Source organism: Macrotis lagotis, chromosome 1, assembly GCF_037893015.1.
Source record: "Macrotis lagotis isolate mMagLag1 chromosome 1, bilby.v1.9.chrom.fasta, whole genome shotgun sequence".
NCBI lineage: Eukaryota > Metazoa > Chordata > Mammalia > Peramelemorphia > Peramelidae > Macrotis > Macrotis lagotis.
Genome location: NC_133658.1, coordinates 504953768 through 504975601, shown reverse-complemented (window position 1 = coordinate 504975601; position 21834 = coordinate 504953768). Strand labels below are relative to the sequence as shown.

The following is a 21834-nucleotide window of genomic DNA, read 5'->3' as shown; positions in this document are numbered from 1 at the left end:
TGTCTTCTAGTCAAACTAAATTTTCTAGTCTTACAGTTTTACTCTCTCCTATCTCTGTGTCTTTATGATCATCAGAAATTTATTAAGAGCTTATAAACATTCAAGGTACTACTATGGGTATCAATCACACAAATATACATATATACAAATTTAGGGAGAAATATGTATATATGTGTATATATTCATGCCATATGTGTGTATGTATGTCATATATATACATATACATATATATGGCATTTCCTTTTAGTTTGGAGGAAACAAGGTATTTTTAAAGATTAAGGAGAGGAAGAAATATATTCCTGATATGGGGATAGAGGCAGAATAAATGAAAAGAAATAGAAGATGGAATTTCATGTGTCAGGAACAACAAGAATACAAGATGGTTGGTCTGTAGCATGTAGAAAGGGAGCAATGGTAAGTGAGAGTCCAGTTGTAAAGGACTTTGAAAACTAGAGAAGTTTATATTTTTTCCTAAAAGTAATAGGAAGTGATTGCAAATTATTGCATGAGGGAGTGACATGATCAGAACTGTGAATTAGAAAGTAGTTCTTTGGGAGATGGTTTGGAATAGTAAGAGGTCTAAGGCATAGAAACCAATCAGGAGGCCACTGCATGAGACAAATTAAGGAGCTGAACAAAGGGAGTCACTGTTTTAATTGAGAATAAAAGTGGGATTCAAAAGACAATCGAGAGATAAAAATGAAAAAATTTTGTAAATGATTGGGCATGTGGATGGGAGAGAGGAAAGGGCAATACCAAGATTAGAAACCTAGGTAGCTAGGAAAATTCAGCAGAAGGGTAAGTTTTAGGAAAGAAGATAATGGTTTGATTTAACCATATTGAGTTTGAGTAACGTAAAGAGCATCTATTTTGAAATTCAATAATAAAGAATTTTAGATTAATAGGTAATATCTGGAAGTTATCTGGATAGGTAGGTAGATAGAGAGAGACCCACCTACCCCATATGTCTATGTATATACATATATGAACATTAAACATTTTGTAACATAGGTCTTTTTCCAAATTCATATTTGCTGTAGAATCCTTACTATGGTTCAGAATCCCCTTGCCCAATTTTATTTCCTCATCAAACTTTAACTTATATCAGTAACTGCTTAATCTAATCTATGTTTTCCCAAGCAGAGGTAAATAAAAGCTCATTGAAAATATTTCTTATAGTAAAAATCCTCCTAAGGAATATTCATGGCTTCAGTGCTTTTCACTTTCTGTCATTTTGTCTAAAAATAAACAATAAAACAATTTTTAAAATGACTTTATTCTAGTGTTTCTAGAAAAGATTTCAACAACCTGCTTACAATTTATCATAGGAAAATATGAAGCTTTTGCATTCCTCAAACTCCCAATTAATTATCTCCCTGAATGCTGTCAGCTTCCTCTACTCCCTAGTACTTTCATTTCATAAGGAAGTAACAGTTTAAAACAGAAAACAATGATTACCATCATACCATATGTGCACATCTATAGATCTGTGATCAAATGTGACTGACTTTTTCTAATTGGGGCTTTTTGTCATATACAAGCCTATTAACTTATTTAACTATCTCTTCCCTTCAGATATATGCTGTGCATCAGAACATAATTTCTTCTTATTTAGTTCTGCAGCATTCTAGTAGTTTAATAGCATTGCTTTTATAAGGTACTTCTAATGCAAACTTGCCATTTTTTTTAAGACAGTGATTTCCTTTCCTTATATAATACCCCCTCTGGGATACTTTCCCAATTTGTACTCAAATTCTTAGAGGTTAATAGATGGGAATTTTATATTGCATTAAAGTGTACAAAATGCTTTACAAATATTATTCTATCTCACACTCTGGGATGTAGTTGCTATTAATATCTTCATATTATAGATTTGGAAACTGAGGCAGATAAGATATCAAAGGACTTGCTCAGGGTAATATATAAAATAAGTAGCTGGAGTAGGATTTGATCTTGTGTATTCCTAACTGTAGGTCTAGGACTCTATCTAGTGTGCTACCAAGATGGCACCTATTATAGTACCTAAATAGATCTCACTGATGTGTTTGCCATTAGCAAATACACACACACAAACACACACATACACACACATACACACATCGTATGTCTATCTATATATGTCTGTGTGTTTGTGTCTCTTAACAATGTTGACAAGCTAAAAATGTTTTAAATGCTTTAAAATATTTTAAATGTTTTAAAATGTTTTAAAGCTTAAAACATTTTTTCCTTTAAATTTATTCTCCTAAAAATGTACAAAGCCTTTATGAGAAAAAAAAGTTTCAAATTTAGAGCCCATTAGTAATAAAGTTCATTCATTGAATACACATATGGCAAAGACAGAACTGGTAGTCTTGGTTTCGCCTGACCTGGAAGTGTTTCATTTCTTTATAGTATTCTCATGCAATTGCCCTGAAGTGCACCACTTCAGATAAGCTGTAGCTCAGCTATATTCCAAAGGTCTGCTCATCTTTGGAGATAGCTCTGTTTTCTGCTGCCAAAAAATCCCAGTTCTTGAAGCTAATTTTTGTAAAATTATTGTTTCTATGTGTTCATGTCTATATTGAGTGTCATTTAGGTCCCTATTCAATGCAGGAGTAATTCCCCTTACAAAAAAAAGATCTAATGGGAGGGAGCAAAGATAAATTCTCTTATATCTCTAGAGGAGTGACTAATTTGTTTCCTCAGCCAATCAGATTAAATTATGTCAGAAAAAAGATTCACATTTCATAAATGGATCATTTAGTGTGATCTTTTAAGTTAATCACTTTATTTGCAGCCATTGATTATATTATGGCTGTCTTGATTGGAGGTTAGTCAAAGATAAATTCACCTAAACCTAGAATATATCTTTTAGCAGAATGGTTTCCAAACAAGGAAAGTTTTTTCTTTATAGTCAGAGAGTATCTATTATATAGGTATGCTAATAATTAAATGATTTGCTTACTAACTTTCAAAGGTAATTCAAGATCTACAATCTTCAAAAGTTCTGTCTTAATTCAACTTTATAAAGGCATCTTCATCTCTTAAAATTAATAATGTATTGTTCTTGAGGATTACATTCCAACATCTTCCCCCCCCCATCATTAAGCTCTGATACCAATTAGCATGTTGATAATGGCAGATTCTTTTTGGATTCCTTTTCTTTCCCTGATCTTGTAATACTTACTTTTGCTAATTTTCTGAGTGTATAAATATATGGAAAATTCCCTGGCTATGTAATATACATAGTAGACACACTGTGTTTTTGGTAATTGATTAGATATTGAAAGAAATTTAGGCATTTAAAATTGTTTTGTCAGTTTAAGAAACATGTCAATATGTGAAATGGTTAAAGGAACAATTTTATAATTCATCTAGATTGAAAGGGCTTCTTCATCCATTCCTCACTCCTCATTTTCTGTTTGTGTAGACAATTTTAGAAGGTAAGAATCTTTATCTTGCAGAAACAAAGCAAAACAAAACCGGAGGACCACACATTCTACATTTTCTTAGAGTCACTCTGGCATTTTATTTTTTCATTTTTTCAAAAAAAAGTCATCATTGAGAATTTGGGGTATCCAGCTCAAACACATTCATATCTGAATGCTTTATTGCTAATACATCTTCAATAATTCAGATGAGTTTTTAAATACATATTTTTCTTAACAAATAGAAATTGATTTATTGTATTAGGGGACAGGAGATTAAAATTCTAGTGTGGTTCTGCTCTCTAGGTTTGTGGTTTCAAGACAGTCACTGAAACTCTTTAGGTCTCAATTTTCTCATTTATAAAGTGAGTGATGTGGATTAGAAGATACCTAAATTCCATGTTAACTCTAATAATCTAAAATAATATTGAACATTCATTTACTCCTCCTTGTTGGGCAAATTACATAACTAAATGCAGCCTTTGTTCTACAGTTTTCTTTGAAAGATTTTACTCTGGGGTAACTAAACCATGGAGATGATGAAGAGCAAGTCAGAACTGTTGAAATTTGTACCTGTGGTTCTAGGAACTCAAAGGTATGCCAGTGTTTAACTTTTATAATAGACCACTAAGCCACTTCTAAAAACAAGGCTGCTTACCTGTTTGTTGCCATGAAAAACCAACTATACAGTTGCATTTTCTTTCTTTCTTCTCTTCCCCCCCTTTCCAGTCTTTTTAGCAATAAACTATTCAGAGGCCAAAATCCTTGGTTGAGAGGATGGTTTCATGTTCTAAATATGGGTGATGTACACATCAGGGAATTTCACCAGTTTCTTAGTTTCCTTACCTAAGTGAACTAAGTGAGGACCTGGTGTGGTGTGATAGAAAAAGAGCCATATCCTTTGTGGTATACCACATTCATTTACTCTGTCAGACTTGCAGAGTCTGACGTTATTCTCACAAAGAAGGGAACAATTGTTTGCTTGCTTCCCTAACTCCCCCTCTTCCATTTTCCCTAACTTTCACATGAGTATCAAGCTAAAAAAGAATTATGGATTTCCTTCTACAAGGACTGCATGGACTGATAAAATAAAATTCATGGAAGAAAACAAACTGTTATTTTCCCCTTTAACTGGTAATTGCACTTGGTGAGGGAGCAAAATGCTATAAATTTCAGGGAGCAAGAATGACCTCTTTAGAAATTGTCAACGTCCAGGGTATGTAAACAGTGTTGAGAAATATGGGACAGAACATGTCTGAGAAAGTGGTTATTATTGTTGCATCAGACTCTTAAGATGAGTTTTAAATACTGCCAAATAAAATGAAAAATTGGTAGATATTCAGTTAATATGCTCAATGTTTTCACCCAAGTGAATAAATTTACAATAGCAATGTTGATAAAATAAATGATAGTTGCCAAAACTATTAGTGTCGTTTCAGGCAAACATTAGAGTTACTTCCAAGTCAGACCAAAGAGTTAATGTGATCTGAGGCTTCATTGAGTGAGCCATAGTTCAAATGAAAGAAGCAATGGATTTCCTACATTTTGTTTTGGTCAGAACATATAAAAAATATATATTTTAAATTTCTCACTGCCACACTTTAGGAAAAACTGATAAAAATAGAACTTATCTAGAGGAGGGAGAACAGGAAAGGTTTAGACACTATGCTGAAGATCAGTTGAAAGTCTTGGAGAGATTAAAGAATCAGAAGAACTGACTGAGAGATTTTACAATGACTCTGTTCCAGTATTGAGAAGATTGTTATATGAAAGAAAGATTAGACATATTCTTGTCTATGAAAGGTAGAACTCAGAAGTGGGTTGAAGTTTCTGAGAAGCAGCTTTAGGTTCAATGATATGAAACTTTTCATAATGACAAGAACTGTCAGAAAATTGAAAGGGACAAAGGCCTTCTGGTGAAAGCTAGATGATCACTTCTTAAGGATGTTGTAGAGGTCATTTCTATTAGGTTGGGGGGGGTTTAGATAGCTGCCCTTCAAAGTCCCTGCCTACTCTAAAATTCTATATTCCATGAAGTTTAGTGTTTTGAAATGTCTAAGTTTCTGTTTAATGAAAGAAAGAAAGTGATTATTAACTTATAAGTCTGATTTTGAGTATCATAGACCTCTCCATACTTACCCACTTAAAGGCTAATTGACCCATTTGAATGGTTTGGACCATCTATCACTGGAGTGCACTTATGGTGCCAGAATTAAAACTGGGTTCATTCTAGTTTGTCAACACTGCGTAAATAGTGATAAATCATTTTACAGCCTTCTGTGGTCTTTCTGTAAGGAAGTTTTTAGCATGCCAGAATTATACAACAAGAGTCCAATCTATTGCCCTATGGAATCTTCTAAAATTTCCTCAATAAGTCTTCCTGTGTTAACAAAATAGGAAATAATAAACTTTTGGGAGTGAAGAGAGGGAGGGAATGTGTAAAATTAGAGTAAATGCAGGAAGATCCCTTTTTTGTTTTCTGCAAATATTGTTTCCTTTACTTGTTAGCAGCTGAAAGGAAATGCCGAGCCAGGGGAGTAGTTAGCAGCTTTTCACTAGAGGTCTAATGTCTGTGCTATGCAAGCTGAGAGATCTTGCAAGGCTGCATGACTCATAGTTCTTCTCATGATTCAACTTCACTAAAATTCCCTCCAATGCCAGTAAAGAACAACTTAAAACCCTTTAATTTGAAGTTTTAAATCTGTTAATGACTCTTGCTTTCGTTCCCTTTCCCTTATCTCCCAACATCTTAATCAGGTTTTTAAATCTCAGAGAAATAGCAGTAGCCTGCCTTGGCTTACTTTTTAGTATGATTAAAACAAACAAAAAAGACACCATGGCACTAATTGACAATGATCAAAAGATTTTATAACCATAAAGAATTTACAAATTTATTTTTTGTTCTCACTACCCCTCCCCTCCAAGATCATACAAAATTGCTATATAATTTTATTAAAACAAAATTATACATACAGGTTAACCCTCTCCCCCCCTCCCAAACCTAACAAAACCATTTACAAATAAAAGAAAACTCAATTTAACTATAGTTTAGACAACTTGACCTAGTCAGGTCTCATGTATACACTCAGGCTTTTCAAACTGGCTGTTTAGATTAATAAACATGAAGTCTAATGACAAAAACATCTGCCCTACTGAGAACATAAGAACATTTGACAAGCCTTTTTGAAACTTCTTTCCTATTGCTTGTAGGGGAGAGTTTTGCCCTTTAGAATTTGACTTCTCTCTCTCTCTCTCTCTCTCTCTCTCTCTCTCTCTTTCTCTCTCTCTCTCTGGAACAAGCTGGCTGTTTCTTTTAGTGTATCTACTTGATGATACAAAGTTGTCACAGTTTGATATTTTAAAGTTAAAGCTTCATTAAAGAGTCTGTCCAGTTCTCATCTTTATGAGACACCTGTATTGTCTTTTCTAACCCTGAATTCCAAGGCTTTACCTCATGCTTCGTTCTTCCCAAACTGACAAGGTATCATAAATGAGACGGCATTCTTCTCTACCGACTGCATCCATGTGCTCACACTAAGACATGAACCTTTAGGAATGAGTTACAGACAGCACCCACAGTATTTCAGTATACCTAAGAACTAACAATCCACCGATATAAATCCCAAACAGCTTTGGACTAGCCTTATAATCTTCAGCACTTTAAAAACAGAAGCTGACTGAAAAAAAGTTTCTTAAATACCAACTGAGTGCCTCAGCAGCTTAACTAATTATTTCTGAAAAACTTTTCTGAAGAGCTGCCATATGATGAATAAGTAACCCAATCGCCTTGTAATCATATGCCTCAGCCAGAATCCCTCACACAGAATAGACAAGAGCTTCAGGCACTGCTGTGCCATGAACTCAACCACCACTCTTTTTCTATGCAAAACTGAGCAGAAGTACATTTTAAAAGTCTGAAGAACACTTACCTCTTATGAAGCACTGTGAGTATGAAGGAAATGACTCAAACATGCTGTCCGAAGCCATGGTTTCCTCCTTTCAATGAAGTCTTTTCTTAAAGTTGGGGGACTATATGATTTCTTTCACCTTAGAAGTGAAAACCAAGAATAATCATTTGCTTTAACCCTTAACCCCTTCCATCATTTCCTACATCTTCCTTTTACTCTGGTACTTATGAGACTTCCAAAAGCCCTGAATGAAAAATACCTCTTTGAAAACAAATATTCAAATTGTTGAAGATCAAAAAGTTTTTTTTTTAAAGAGCCTAGTAGTGGCTTGGTTGTGGCTTGATGATGCTTACCGCTCTACGAAACTCTGTGGTTTGCAGACAGTGTGATTTGCCCTGCCTGCTGACCAATATCCCGGACCCAGTCTTGTGTGACTGCCACTGTACCCAACTTGTGGTTCTGTGGTTGTTTATGAGGCCCCAAAGAAGTGTTTCACACAACCAAAATTACAAATTTAACTGTTCCTCTTTCCACAGCCCATCTTAATTGGTTCTTGCCAATCATGTGACTTAAATGATGTCATTTTAAAGATTCTGAGCAATGCCTTCCCTACCCCCATCTGCCCACCCCACTCCAGACTGCAAGGAAATAGTAGAGTTAGCAAAAGGGATGTTAAAAAAAAGTGACTCAGTCCCTTATTATACAAATGGTCTTTGCTGATCTAGTACAATTTTATTTCTGTTGTTATTTGTGGTTTTTGGAACCATTGAGTATTTTGATAAAGATTTTTAATTGCTGCTTATTCAATAATAATTTGGTCCTGGCATCATGCTACTATTAAAACAGGATATATGTCCCACAATCTAAAATGCTAGGTATCAACCTTAGGGAAATTCATCCCTAGTAAAGAATATAATCACATCAATGAAAGAAAAAAAGAAAAAAAGACAATGTTAAGCAAAATATCTTCCACATTTTCTCCTATTTCAAGAATGGAAACATTTTTAAATATAAGCAAAACTGATTTTTTTTGTTTTAAGTCCATCTTTCTGATAAATGGGTTGGGAAAAGGGTACCATTCCTTGACAAAATACCAATCAGTTAATTCCATTCTATCAGAGGACAAATATTTGTAGCATCTATTTTTGAACAACACATTATCTGTTGGATAACTACTGTTTCCTTGTTGCTCTTTCTAAAAATTATCACCCCCTAGTATCTACTTTTCTCTATTTAAAATTAAACCTGTAGAATGCCTACTTCACACCTGTAGAGAAAACTATGTCCAAGGATATGGTAACTATAATCTTAAACTTGTCAAAGTATTCTACAGAACATATTTAGGAGAAGATATCTTTATTTCACTAGAAAAGGTCATTGATAAATCTCATACAACTACAAGTAATGACTTGTACAGAGATTCCTATTCTGAGAAAATGCAAATAGTCAGGTTTGTATATAGATGAAACCTTATGATTGCATGTATTTATTTCTTTGTTTTTGATATTCTTAGACTTATGCATGGAAGTAGCATTTTGCTCTTTCCTAAGTCATCTTTTCAAACAACTTCAAACAAATTTTTTAAAATTTTCTGGTAGTATATCAAATAAAATGTTATTTTTAGATCATTTGTTTTTTTCCCAATCTTAGTGTTTACCTTAAAGTAATCCGATTAATGTATATATATTCAAAGTAAAGAACTGAAATAATTATACATTACATTTGGAACTTATATTCTAATTTAGTATATAGTAACAGAAAATGTATTTAACAAACAAAATACCAACTAATAAATTCAATTTTTCTACTTCACTTTGCAAAAGATAGAATTGGTCCAGGAATAATGTCAATTGCTGGATGAGAAGAAAAAGGTAAGGTTTTGACTTTAAGAAAACATTTTTTTTTCCTGGGGCTGTGAGGTGACACAGTGGATAGGGCACCAGTGCTAGAGTCAGGAGAATCTGAGTTCAAATTCAGTCTCAGATACTTAATACTTAGTTGCCTGTGTGACCTTGAGCAAGTCACTTAAACCCATTGCCTTGTAAAAACAACAACATAAAGAAAACATTTTTCTCCAATCCCTTTTGTATATACTGAGCATTTAATATTCAGAAAATGTTCATCACTATATATAGGTCATGTAAAATCTGTCTGCCAAATTTTGAACCTCTGTCCTCTTTTCTATGATAATGACTTGTTTTGATTCGTTTTTGTTTCTGTTTTTGTTTTCATTTAAAATACTGTCATCATATACAATTATTTACAACATAAATAGAATTTACCCATTATTTCCAATGTTCTTGTATCACTTGATAAAACTGAAATCATACTTGTATCAATGATAAGGTTTTTTATATATTTATTTTAAAATGACGTTTTCCCAAAGAAATCATCTTTTGAGGATCCTAGAAATGAGTATTCTCAGGTCTACTTGTCATTGCAAGCTGTAGTTAGAGCCAATAATGACATGTAAATCAAGTAGAGAACTGATGGGTTCATTTGGATACTTCTGTTTAAACATCCCCACAAGCTTTGCCTGAAGTATTTAGATACTTCAGGCAAAAATATTCGGCTATTTTTGCTTGAATTGTAAAGCTAAATAGTTGGAATCCTCAATTTAATGGTATGGGAATAGACAGGACCAAGAGCGATCACTTGATGGAGTGGTAAAGGCAAGAAAAATTTTCAAGTCTATAGTAGGGTATAAAATTGACTGTGGTCTCACTACACACAATCACATACAGCTGGGATTTAAACATAATACCAGAAGGCAAGACTACCCAGGCTTGATTGCATGCATAGTTGCATGCAATCGTCCCCATTGTTAGGTGCCACACCAGTCACAGGATAACTTGATTGCTCTGTGAAGCTATGATGGGACTTTCTTTGCCTATTAGCTAGTGCCTGTACAAAAACTTTATTGTTCTTGAATTCAGTGTGTCTTTGCAACTTCCCTAAACTGTGTGTGCAAATAGATTGTGTATGTGTGCTGGACAAGTAGAGAAAGCAGACAGAGGAAGAGAGACAGAGGGAGGGGAGAGACAGACAGACAGAAAGTCAGAAGGGGTGGGGAAAATAGAGACAGAGATGGTGAGAGAGAGAGAGAGAGACAGAGAGAGACAGAGAGACAGAGAGACAGAGAGACAGAAACAGAGACAGACAGATAGAGACAGAGACAGACAGTACAGAGAGAATGTAATCAGGAATAACTTGATTCAAGTTCATTTTTAATAAATATTGCTTTATGCTACCTTTGAAAGAACAATTAAATTCTCAAAATTCTAGACTCTAAAATCTCTAAGACTGTAAATTTCTGCTTTGCTTTGGTGGATACACATTTCCTCATTAGGAGTTCCTTATGTCAATGTCTCATTGCAATGTATTTTAAATTGATTAGTATGCTGCCTTAACCAAGTCTATAGAATGGCATCATGTTGGGGTGGAGCCAAGATTGCATACAAAAGATTGCAACTTGCCTGAGTTCTCCAGTAAATCCCTCCAAATAAATTTAAATAATGTTATAAAACAGTTCTTTTTTTTTTTTAGGTTTTTTGTAAGATAAATGGGGTTAAGTGGCTTGCCCAAGGCCACACATCTAGGTAATTATTGTCTGAGACCGAATTTGAACCCAGGTACTCCTGAGTCCAGGGCCATGGTTTATCCACTACGCTACCTAGCAACCCCCTAAAACAGTTCTTATAGCAGCAGAATCCTCAAAAAGACAGAGTGAAATAATTTTCCAGCAAAAGATTACTTAGAAGATCTATAGGTCTTCTGCCTTTGCAGGTATGTTGCACCTGGATAAGAGTGAAGCATAGTCCAACACTGGACACAGCTTACACCAGGTCCCAGCAAACCAGGGGCAGACTTTGGGAGACACTGAATCAGCAACTTCAGCAGCAGCAATTGCTTCCACAGCTTGCAGCCCACAGATGGTAAGGGTGTCAAACTGGTCAAAAGGAGATTATGTGGGTTTCTTTGCTAACTGAGGTAAGATTTTATTGCTTTACCTATACTCAGATATGGGTCACAGTCCTAGGTGGCAGTATCAGAGCAAAGAGGAGCATTAGCACACTAGAACTTAGAGCAGTATTGAAACAGGAACCCTAAAACAGTTCTAGGATGGAATAGAGTGTTTATGGGCTCTCACAAACCAGAGCACAAGCCAGGAGAGTAATTTATGCACCTCTCCTTAGGTCATATCACTTTGAAAAAACTAAAAACTTACAGGTCCCTAGAAGTATCTCTGAAAGCAGCTACTCAAAATTCCTGAAGCTTGTGACAATGCACCCTCCACACTGAAAGCAGAACCCTATTTTAAAAATGATTTAAAAGTCAAGGAATATAGCCTGGGAAAATGAGCAATTAAAAAAATTAAATTAAAAAAATTCTGACCATGGAAAGTTTTTATGATGATGGGAAAGATCAAAACACACACACACACACACACACACACACACAAAGTCAGAAAGTCAAAGCTCCTGTATTCAAAATCTCCAAGAAAAATATGATTTGGTCTCAGTCCATGAAAGAGCTCACAAAAGATTTTTAAAATCACGTAATAGAGGTAGAAGAAAAATTGAATAGAAAAGAGAGTGGTGCACGAAAATCATGGGAAAAAGCATCAACAACTTGTTAAAGAAACACAAAAAATGAAGAAAACAATACTTTAAAAACCAGACTGGCCAAATGGTAAGAGATACGAAAAGGCACTAAAGAGAAGAAAATTTTATAATGCCTAACTGACAAAATGGAAAAGGAAGTACAAAAATTCAGTGGAGAAAAATAATACATTTAAAATTGTAATTGAGCAAATAGATGGTAATAACTTTATGAGAAACCAAGAAACAATAAATAAATAAAATGAAAAAAGTAGAAGAGAATGTGAAATTTCTCACTGGAAAAAAAACAAAACAAACCTGATCTGAAAAATGGATCCAGGAGAGATAATTAATGGACTTCCTAAAAGCTTTGATTCAAAAAGAGCCATGACATCATCTTTCAAAAGAAAAGTACAAGAAAACTGCCCTGATATTCTAGAAATAGACTATAAAATAGGAATTGAAAGGATGCATGAATCTCCTCCTGAAAGGGATCTCAAAATGAAAATTCCTATGAATATTATAAATTCCAGAGATCTTAGGTCAAGGAAAAAATATTGTAAATAGCCAGAAATAAACAATTCAAGTATCATCTAGTCACAGTCAGAATAACACAAGATATGGCAGTTTCTACATTAAAAGATTGGAAGGGGGTGGCTAGATGGTACAGTGGATAGAGCACCGGCCCTGGAGTCAGTTCAAATCTGTCCTCAGACACTTAATAATTACCTAGCTGTGTGGCCTTGGGCAAGCCACGTAACCCCATTTGCCTTGCAAAAAAACCTAAATAAAAGATTGGAAAGCTTGGAATATGATATTCTGGAGGGCCAAGGAGCTAGCATGACAACCAAAAAATCACCTATGCAAACCCTGCCCTTCAAGGGAAATATTTAAAATTGAAAATCTTGATGAAACAGAGGATTTTCAAGCATTCTTTTTAATGTTTTTAATTTATTTAAGGCAGTGGGGTTAAGTGACTTGCCCAAGGTCACACAGCTAGGTAATTATTGCATATCTGAGACTAGATTTGAATTCAGGTCCTCCTGACTCCAGGGCAGGTGCTCTATCCATTGCATCACCTAGTTGCCCCATTTTCAAGCATTCTTGATAAAAAAAAAAGACCAGAACAGAAGAGAAAATTTGACTTTAAATACAAGATTCAAGAATAACATAAAAAAGGTAAATGAAAAGAAAATCACAAGGGACTTCATCTGATTACACTGTTTATATTCTTACATGGGAAGATAGTACTTATAACTCCCAAGAACTTTCTCATTATTAGAGTAGTTAGGAGTGATTATATAGTCAGAGGGCACAGGGATGATTTAAACAAATTAAATTTTTATTTTTTATTAAAGGGTGAAAGGGGAATGTACTGGGAGAAAGGGAAAGGGAGAAGTAGAATGGGGTGAATTCTTTCATAAAAGAGACAAAAAAGCTTTTAAAGTGAAAGAGAAGAGGGGAGATGTGAGGAGTGAGAGAATCTTACTGTAATCAGAACTTTCTAAAAAAAGGGAATCTATTTTGTAAATAGGATAGGAAGTTGATAAGAGAATGAGGATGATAGGAAAGAGGGTAGACTGGTAGGGAGAAGCAAAACACTTTTGAGAAAGAATAGAATGAAAGGAGAGAAAGAATAGAATAAATGGGGTGAAAAGAATGGAAGGAAATACAATTAGTAATTATAACTGTGAAAAAAATTGAAGCACATTTCTCTGATAAAGACCTCAATTCTCGAGCATATAGAGAACTGAGTCAGATTTATAGGGATAGGAATTTTTCTCAATTGATAAAATATCAAAGATATTGATAGTTTTCATATGAAGTAATTAAAACTATCTATAGTCATACAAAGATGTTCTCACTCACTATTGATTGGAAAAATGTAAATTAAAACAATTCTGAGGTATTATTTATGCTTATCAGATTTGCTAATAGGACAGAAAAGGAAAATGACAAATATTAGAAGGGATATGAGAAAAATGAGACATTAACACAATATTGTGGGTTGCAAACTAATTCAACCATTCTGTAGAGCAATGTGGAAATATGCCCATAGGGCTATAGAACCATCATCTGGTGGCAAAGAATTGGAAATTGAGGGGATGCCCATCAATTGGGGAATGACTGAATAAGTTATGGCATGGGATTATGATGGAATACTATTGTGCTCTATTAAATAGAGAGCAGGATGCTCTAATAAAAGCATGGAAAGACATGAGCTGATGTAAAGTAAAATGTACATGGGTAAAAAGTAACAGCAATATTATAAGATGATCACCTGTAAGTGATTTAACTGTTTTCAGCAATTCAATGATTCCAAACACTGGGATCTGAGGGACTTATCCGACTGCAGAGAAAGAAATAATGGTATTTGAAAATGGATTGAAACATAAATTTTAAACATTTATTTATTATTTCTGAGTTTTTTTGGTTTATATTTTTTCACATAACTAATATGAATGTGTTTTTCATGACTACACAATGTAACTTTTTTGGAATTGCTTGTCTTCCCAAGGAGTGGAATGATGAGGAAAGACAGTAGAGAATTTGCAAATGAAAGTTTTAAAATAGTTGTTAAAATTGTTTTTTACATGTAACTGGGGAAAATAAATCACAAAATACATTTTAAAAAGATGAGAGAAGTGTCATATGTAATAAGTTTTAAAGATAGAAATGACAGGAATTGAAAAAAGGATTGGATGTGGGATATGTATAATGAAGAGGTGAGAATGACTCCTAGATTTTAAGCCTGGTTAATTGGGAAGATGGTGGCTCCCTCAACAACCATAGGGAAGGTAGGAAGAGAGGAGGAGACTTGGTGTGGAAAAATTATGCCTTCAGTTTAGAATCCACGATATCTCTGGAATTTCCACTGTTAGATAACTGTTAGAGGTATAAACTTGGAGGCCCAGAGAGAGGTTAGGGCTGGACAAGTCAATTAGAAATTCTTCTGCATAGAGATGATGGGAACTGATGAAATCACCAAGTGACACTGTTCATAGGAGCAAGTGAAGATAGTCTGAGACAGAGCCAGAGGTGAAGAGCCTGCAAAGAAGTCACAGAAGTAGTTAGGGTATGAGGGAAAGTCAAAAGTAACATCATTGAACCTAGACCATCAAGGTGGTAAACTTGGTTAATCTGTAAAAATGGTTTAAATTTACTAAAAACAGAATTAGCTGAGACAAGTATGATAATTTTACCCTAAAATGCTTTGTTTGGTACTAGATTAATTGCTTATTGAACCTCTATAGGGAAAAGTCATTGATAAGTTGCAGAGCCCCTCAGAAACAGAAGCCTGGATGATGATGGAAGCCTTCATACTATGAAAAGAACTGACTGAAGGAACTGAGGATATTTGTCCTCAAGAATTGGATGCATCAGAGATTGTGCTGGGGGTGGAGGGTAGAATGGCGGTGAGCCTAAGGGCACTAAAGAGCTGTCTTCAAGAATCTGAAAGTTTGTCTTAATAGGGCAGAACCAAGGGGGATGGGTTGAATGTGAGAAGTGACAAGTAAAGGCTGGAAATCATAACCTTATGTTATGAACTATCCGAAAGAGGTATGGACCATCCTACCAACCATTTACCTTCGTAAAGGGATCCCTCCTACTGGAGTACATCAAGTAGAGGCTGGAGAACTTCTGGTTGGGAATACTTTAAAGGACAACTTGGTTCATTGAAGGGTTATATAAGATATAGCTTGTGATGTCCTTTTGTATAACTGATGAACATCTTGTTCCATCCTAAGGGATAATAGATGTTAAAGATTAACAAATTGTGAGACATTACTTTAAGGCACAATAAACAGAGGAGACTGCAATAACTAGATTTTTCCTCTAGTTCTCTTAATTTTAATTTGTCCCTTTTAAAGTTAATTTATATTTATTCTGTTTAAAGAACACTATATATTTGCATGTTATCTTCCTCATTAGACTGTGAGTCCCTTAAGAACAGGGACTCCATTTTGTCTTTTTTTGTGTCCTCACTGCTTAGCACAGTAACTGGCACACAGTAGGCACATGGTGCCTACAATGAAAGATTGAGTGAAAAAAAGAAAAGCAGTATGTTACCATATACATTTAAACTGATACAGTGAAAGATCTGAATTGTTTCTCAGGGAATCCTCCCCTAGATCCAATAGCCCAGTAGCTCTTCAGGTCTTTTCTGATAACTTTTTGTGTCCACTGGCCAATAAATTAAAGTTGCCAAAGCTTTATAAATTATTCCCTATTATTCCACCACACTTTACCACCGTGCTTTAAATGATGATACTAAGAATTCAAACCATCACTAACCAGATTTAGAGCTAAAATTGAATATTACTCAGCATAGCAGAAATACATGGTCTCTAAATAGTTCTAGAGTCACCAAACTACATCTAGGTTCTCTTTCTAACCATCACTTCCCCTCCACCATCCTCTCTGTTTACATTTATAGGACTCAGATATATAGCTATAAAGCTATAAAGATCATTTATTTTAACTGAACATTGTGGAAATAGAAATGAATAGATTATCTCCTTCCTATATGGAACTTCTAGTTAAATTGCAAAGCTTCTTTCATTTGCCTCCTTCCTCTTCCCCTCCCTCAGCTCTTGAGATTTGACAGGGAATTCCTGAGCCACATGTTCCTGCAATACATTAAATGATCATAAAGGGAGAACTGTGTATCTTGGATCCTGGTACAGATTATAGACTACAAGGGAAAGTAGAAGTAACTCATTATTCCTCTTCTTGATCCCTGGCCTGGGGGGCCGGAGAGGGGAGGAGATTCTCACTTTTTTTTTCAAGGCCTGGAATGTTCTCTAATGACAGATTCCACCTCCATTTGCTCTAGGAGAAAAATCTCCAAGGAACTCAGCTTCTCAGTCAATGACTGACAATCTTTGACTCTAGCAATACCAGTAACTGCCATAGTAACACTAGCCGTAGACACCAGGTAGTTCAAACAAATAACTTTTAATTCTTCCTTGTGGATATTCATGTGTTAGTCAAAAATTTCAGTTCTAAAATCACCTGCTAATAATCATAGATATCTATATTATGACAGGAAGTCTGGATATTGAGAAAAGTAGATGGAAGAATTAAAAGTCAATTCTGTGATTGACAGTTCCAGGGTAGGCATGACTTAGTCCAGTCTTGAGGTAGTTTTTGTTTGATATTCAATAAAATAAATTACTTGTAGGTTATTCAACAGTTAACAAAAGGAAATTTAATAGCCACTAAACAAGAATATGCATTCATGACACCACAAGTTGATTCAGCTGAATGAAAGTAGCATGCTTTTAGATGTTCACTGTTATTTAGGCAAACATCAAAGAGAGACTGGAGCTCCTGTGGTTTGTACTCAGAAACCCAGTCTGGAAGTATCATTGTCTTGGACAATTAGTTTTCAAAGTCAATAAAGTATTGTAATTGGCTTTAATTTTTTTAAGAACAAAATCTAACCAAACTTTCATAGGGATGGAAGACAGTGGTTAGAATGTGGCACTCACTTCACTAGGGTAATAATGCTGGCTATTCTTGACCATATTGAGCGCCAAACTTCCATAGATTCCTAGTGAAGAAGGAAGAGGAATTATTCTTTTGTGCATGCCAGGATCATTAGAAACTTGTCTAATACATATATTATATATATATATATTATATAATATATACATATGATATTGATACAGATTTTGATAAAAGAATAAAAGACAACTTTAGATACTGGAGGCAGTGTGTTGCAGTATAGATGAAGTTAAGAAAATCTGGTTTGAGGTGTCATAGATAACTCTCTAATATTTCATTCATAGTTTATGGATATATACCATATATTATCTGAGTGAGAACAGGCAAGTTATGGAATTTCTCTGGATCTCAGTTTCATAGTGATAGACTGATACTTACATAAAATCCCATATCTAAATAGAAACAAACTTTTATATTAAATAACATTTAAGCTACTTTCTCTCTCTCTCTCTCTCTCTCTCTCTCTCTCTTTCTCTCTCTCTCTCTCTCTCTTTCTGTCTCTCTCTGTCTTTTTTTCTCTCTGTCTCTATGTGTGTCTGTCTGTTTCTCTCTCTGTATGTATGTATGTATCTATCTGTCTGTCTCTCCATATTGACATTATAATCTCTGTCTAGAACTGTGATTCTATTGGATAGAGAATTAACCAAGGTTACACAAGTATCAGAAAATTATTTGGGCCTCTGAGAGGTTAAGTGACTTATTCATGAGTCACCCAATTATTATGTGGTAAAATTTGAACCCTGGATTTCCTGAGTCTAAAACTGACATTCTCTCCACTATGCCATATTGCCTCTCTGTGTGTTATACAAATAAACATATATAATATATATTATGTATGTATATCTTATATCTAATAAGAATACATTGTAAATGAAATGTTAGACTATAAAATATGAGAGCACAAGAACAGTTGGTTTCATAAGTGAGGATTGAGAAATGAGGTTTCCTAACAAACTGCCATTGTCAGTCACAAATAAAACATATCTTTTAGACCAAGCTCTAATAATGATCCTGGAGGCCCAGAAGGATGCCTATGCTACTAGTCTTCTTATATGGATCCATCTAAGTGCAGGAATTGATAGCATATTGCACATGACAAATAATAAGTTTTCTTATTTATGCCATCCTACATTGATTATAGGGAATCTAGGTGGTGCAATGGATAGAGGACCAGCCCTGGAGTCAGGAATACCTGAGTTCAAATATGATTTCAGATACCTGGCACTAACTAACTGTGTGACCTTGGGTATGTCACTTAATTATGATTGCCTTACCTCCAGAGCCAACATAAGTCATCCTAATTTATATCTGGCCACTGTACCCAATTGGCACTAGAGATGGAAGTGAGACTGGTAACAGCTCAGCAAACCCACCCCCCAAATTCAATTCACTTGTTTGTCATGGCATCAGTTCCCTGATGTCATGTTCTTCTTCATGAATGAAAAAGGGGTGGCTAGGTGGTGCAGTGGATAAAGCACTGGTCCTGGAGTCAGGAGTACCTGAGTTCAAATCCGGTCTCAGACACTTAATAATTACCTAGCTGTGTGGCCTTGGGCAAGCCACTTAACCCCATTTGCCTTGCAAAAACCTAAAAAAAGAGAATGAATGAAAAAGGGGCAGCTAGGTGGCTCCATGGACAGAGCGCCAGCCCTGGAGTCAGGAGGACCTGAGTTCAAATCTAACCTCAGTCACTTAATAATTACCTTGCTGTGTAATCTTAGGCAAATCGCTTAACCCCATTGCCTTGAAAAAAAAAAAAGAATGAATGAGAAATATCATCATCATTATCACACTGATTATAACTTGCATGTAGTATTATTGGAAAAAATTAAAACCTTTTATTAATTAGTACAAAAAATTACAGTAGAGGTTGAACATTATAGTTGTGTAATTCTATAAATAATGTAAAGTATATATGTATGTATGTGTGTTATTCAATTCAAAGACTCTCTTACATTTCATAATTCATATATAAATGTACATAAATCTGTACATATATACATTTGTGCATGCATGTATAGAGATATACATATATCTATATCTATCTATCTATCTAGTCTGTATATGTTACTGATGTGGAGTTGTGTAAGTCATGTTTGTCTCTCCATCACCCCATTTGGGATTTTCTTGGCAAAGATACTGGAACAATTTGCTATTTCCTTCTCCATACACACACACACATACACACATACACACACACAGATGTTTGTGTATTGATGCACATGCATATATCCATATATATATATATATATATATATTTAAAAGAATTCATTTGTGTTCTCTGAAAATTATATCAAAATTAGAAGAGATAAATGTTGATGAATTCTATTTAACATATAGTTCCATTTTTTTTCTAGGTCTATAACCAAATCTAGTGCTGGGGAATAGATTATCATGTTGACAAATCAGTAATAGACATGAAATAGATCTAGCAAGTAATGCTTTATAGAATTTATATGATTAACTATTCTCATGTCAAGTTATCCTAAAATAATCTGGAGGCATACCAACAATGTGTATTAAGAACTACTCTCATAGTCAATGCCTTCACATAACTCCATAATTACCCAAAATTAAATCAAACCACCAATAACAAAAAAACAAAAACAAAACAAAACCCAAACACCAGGTGGTGATCGTGAACAAAGCAGGGAGGCTGAGCTATCAATCAGTCCTTGAGTCAGCCTGACCTGTTGAGAAGATTGTGCAACTTGCTACTCTTCTCTTCTTGTCCGTAGTTCTTCTCTAGAAGATATTGCACCTTCAGAGTCAAGGCTTTTCTCTTCAAGTACTTCTCAATTCTTAAGGGAAAGGGGACAATAGCTGCCATTTTATTTGCTTAATCACCACTATGACTGAGAACATCTTGAGAGCATCTGGTCTTGAGGATTTTTCTCTTTCTCATTTAAACTCTCATCTCTCTTAATGATTGGTTCTCTGTTCACAAAGCCAACATTAATTTGAATTTCATAGAAATAAATACCAATATTTTAAATGTCTTCCCTTTTTTCCTCATATTTGTGCCTGCTATCTTTTGTGAATTCCTGTAAATGTGATATTGATAATAATTATTTTTAATGGAATCTCCCAAAAGGACAGCCCAAAGGATGATGTTAGGGTGAAAATGATTCCAACCATCAACCACTAAAGCTAAAGCCAGAGGGTGGAAGAAAACAAAATTGTTCTGGCTAACTCACTCTGTATGGGGATAGGTAAAGGCAGAGTATAAAGTTGGGTCTTGTCCTTCCAATCAAAGAAGACCAAAATGACACTATTAGGTTAGAGATGTTACAGTGTATTTTATTATGACTTGTTAGCTCAATATTAGCTTGGACACAAACAGATTGGGCACAAATAGCACACAATGTATGCTTACTCCAAACTTGCACATCTCACCTTTCCTTTGAGATGCTTCAATTCTGCCTTGCTCACAGAGTGCAGCACCTTCACAGATGAGGGCATGTCATGCTGGATGGTCCTGTGCCAGTATCTTTCATGCTGCACTATCAATTCCAAAGTTCTTGAGAGAAAACTTCAGGGTGTCCCTTTATTCATCTGACCTCCCTCTGAGCACTGGGCCTGTGTGTGTTCTCCATAAAAGAGTGTTTTTGGCAAGTGTGCCCTTTAGGCATTCAAACAGTGTGTCCAGCCCACCACAATTGCACTCTCTGTAGTAACGTTTAAATGCCTGACAGTTTAGCTCAAGAAAGGACCTCGGTATCTAGTATGTTCTCCTGCCAGATGATCTTCAGAATCTTCCTAAGGCAATTTAATTGGAAGAGATTCAGTTTGCTGGCATGGCACAGTAGACTGTCCAGGTTCTCAGGCATATAGCAATGAGCTCAACACAGTGACTTTGTAGACCTTCAGTTTGGTTAGTCAGTCTCACACCTCTTCTCCCCCACACTTTCTTCCATAGCCTCCAAAAATATATGCTGGCTCTGGCAATGCATGTGTCAACCACATTGTCAGTGTACACCTCCCTGGAAAGGACACTGTCAAAGTAAGCAAACATCCACAGTATTCAAAACTTCTCCATTTATTGTAGCTGATAGTTCCACATATGGCTGAACAATTGATGGAGCAACTGTATTTTCTTGGTGTTAATTGTTAGACCAGAATTAACAGAAGCAGCAGAGCATCGATCCATACTTTGGTGCATCTCAGCTTCAGAGGTTGCATTGAGTGAACAATCTTCTGCAAACAGAGGATCATGCACCCACACTTCTTCCATTTTAGTCTTGGCTTTTAGACTTTCCAAGCTGAAGAATTTATCAACAGTACAGTAGCTGACCTTGATGTGTGTTCATCCTCAGTGATACTGAGTGAAGGTGCTTGGTAACATCACTGAAAACATAAAAAAAATGGGAGCAAGGACAGTCTTTTTTCACTCCACTAGTGACCAAG

The 21834-nt window shown here is 35.2% G+C and overlaps 1 protein-coding gene across 2 annotated transcripts in view; it reads right to left on the bottom strand.

Annotated features, from left to right (window-relative positions):
- Positions 1 to 7803, bottom strand: part of RUNX1 (RUNX family transcription factor 1) — a 339353-nt gene extending 331550 nt beyond the window's left edge. For both annotated transcript variants that reach the window (XM_074214031.1, XM_074214032.1), the window contains exons 1-2: positions 7669 to 7803; positions 7337 to 7454 (exon numbers count right to left, since the gene is read on the bottom strand). In XM_074214031.1, the coding sequence (XP_074070132.1) occupies positions 7337 to 7394 (58 nt within the window). In that variant the 5' untranslated portion in view covers positions 7395 to 7454; positions 7669 to 7803. The remainder of the gene's footprint in view (positions 1 to 7336; positions 7455 to 7668) is intronic.
- Positions 7804 to 21834: the final 14031 nt, after the last annotated feature.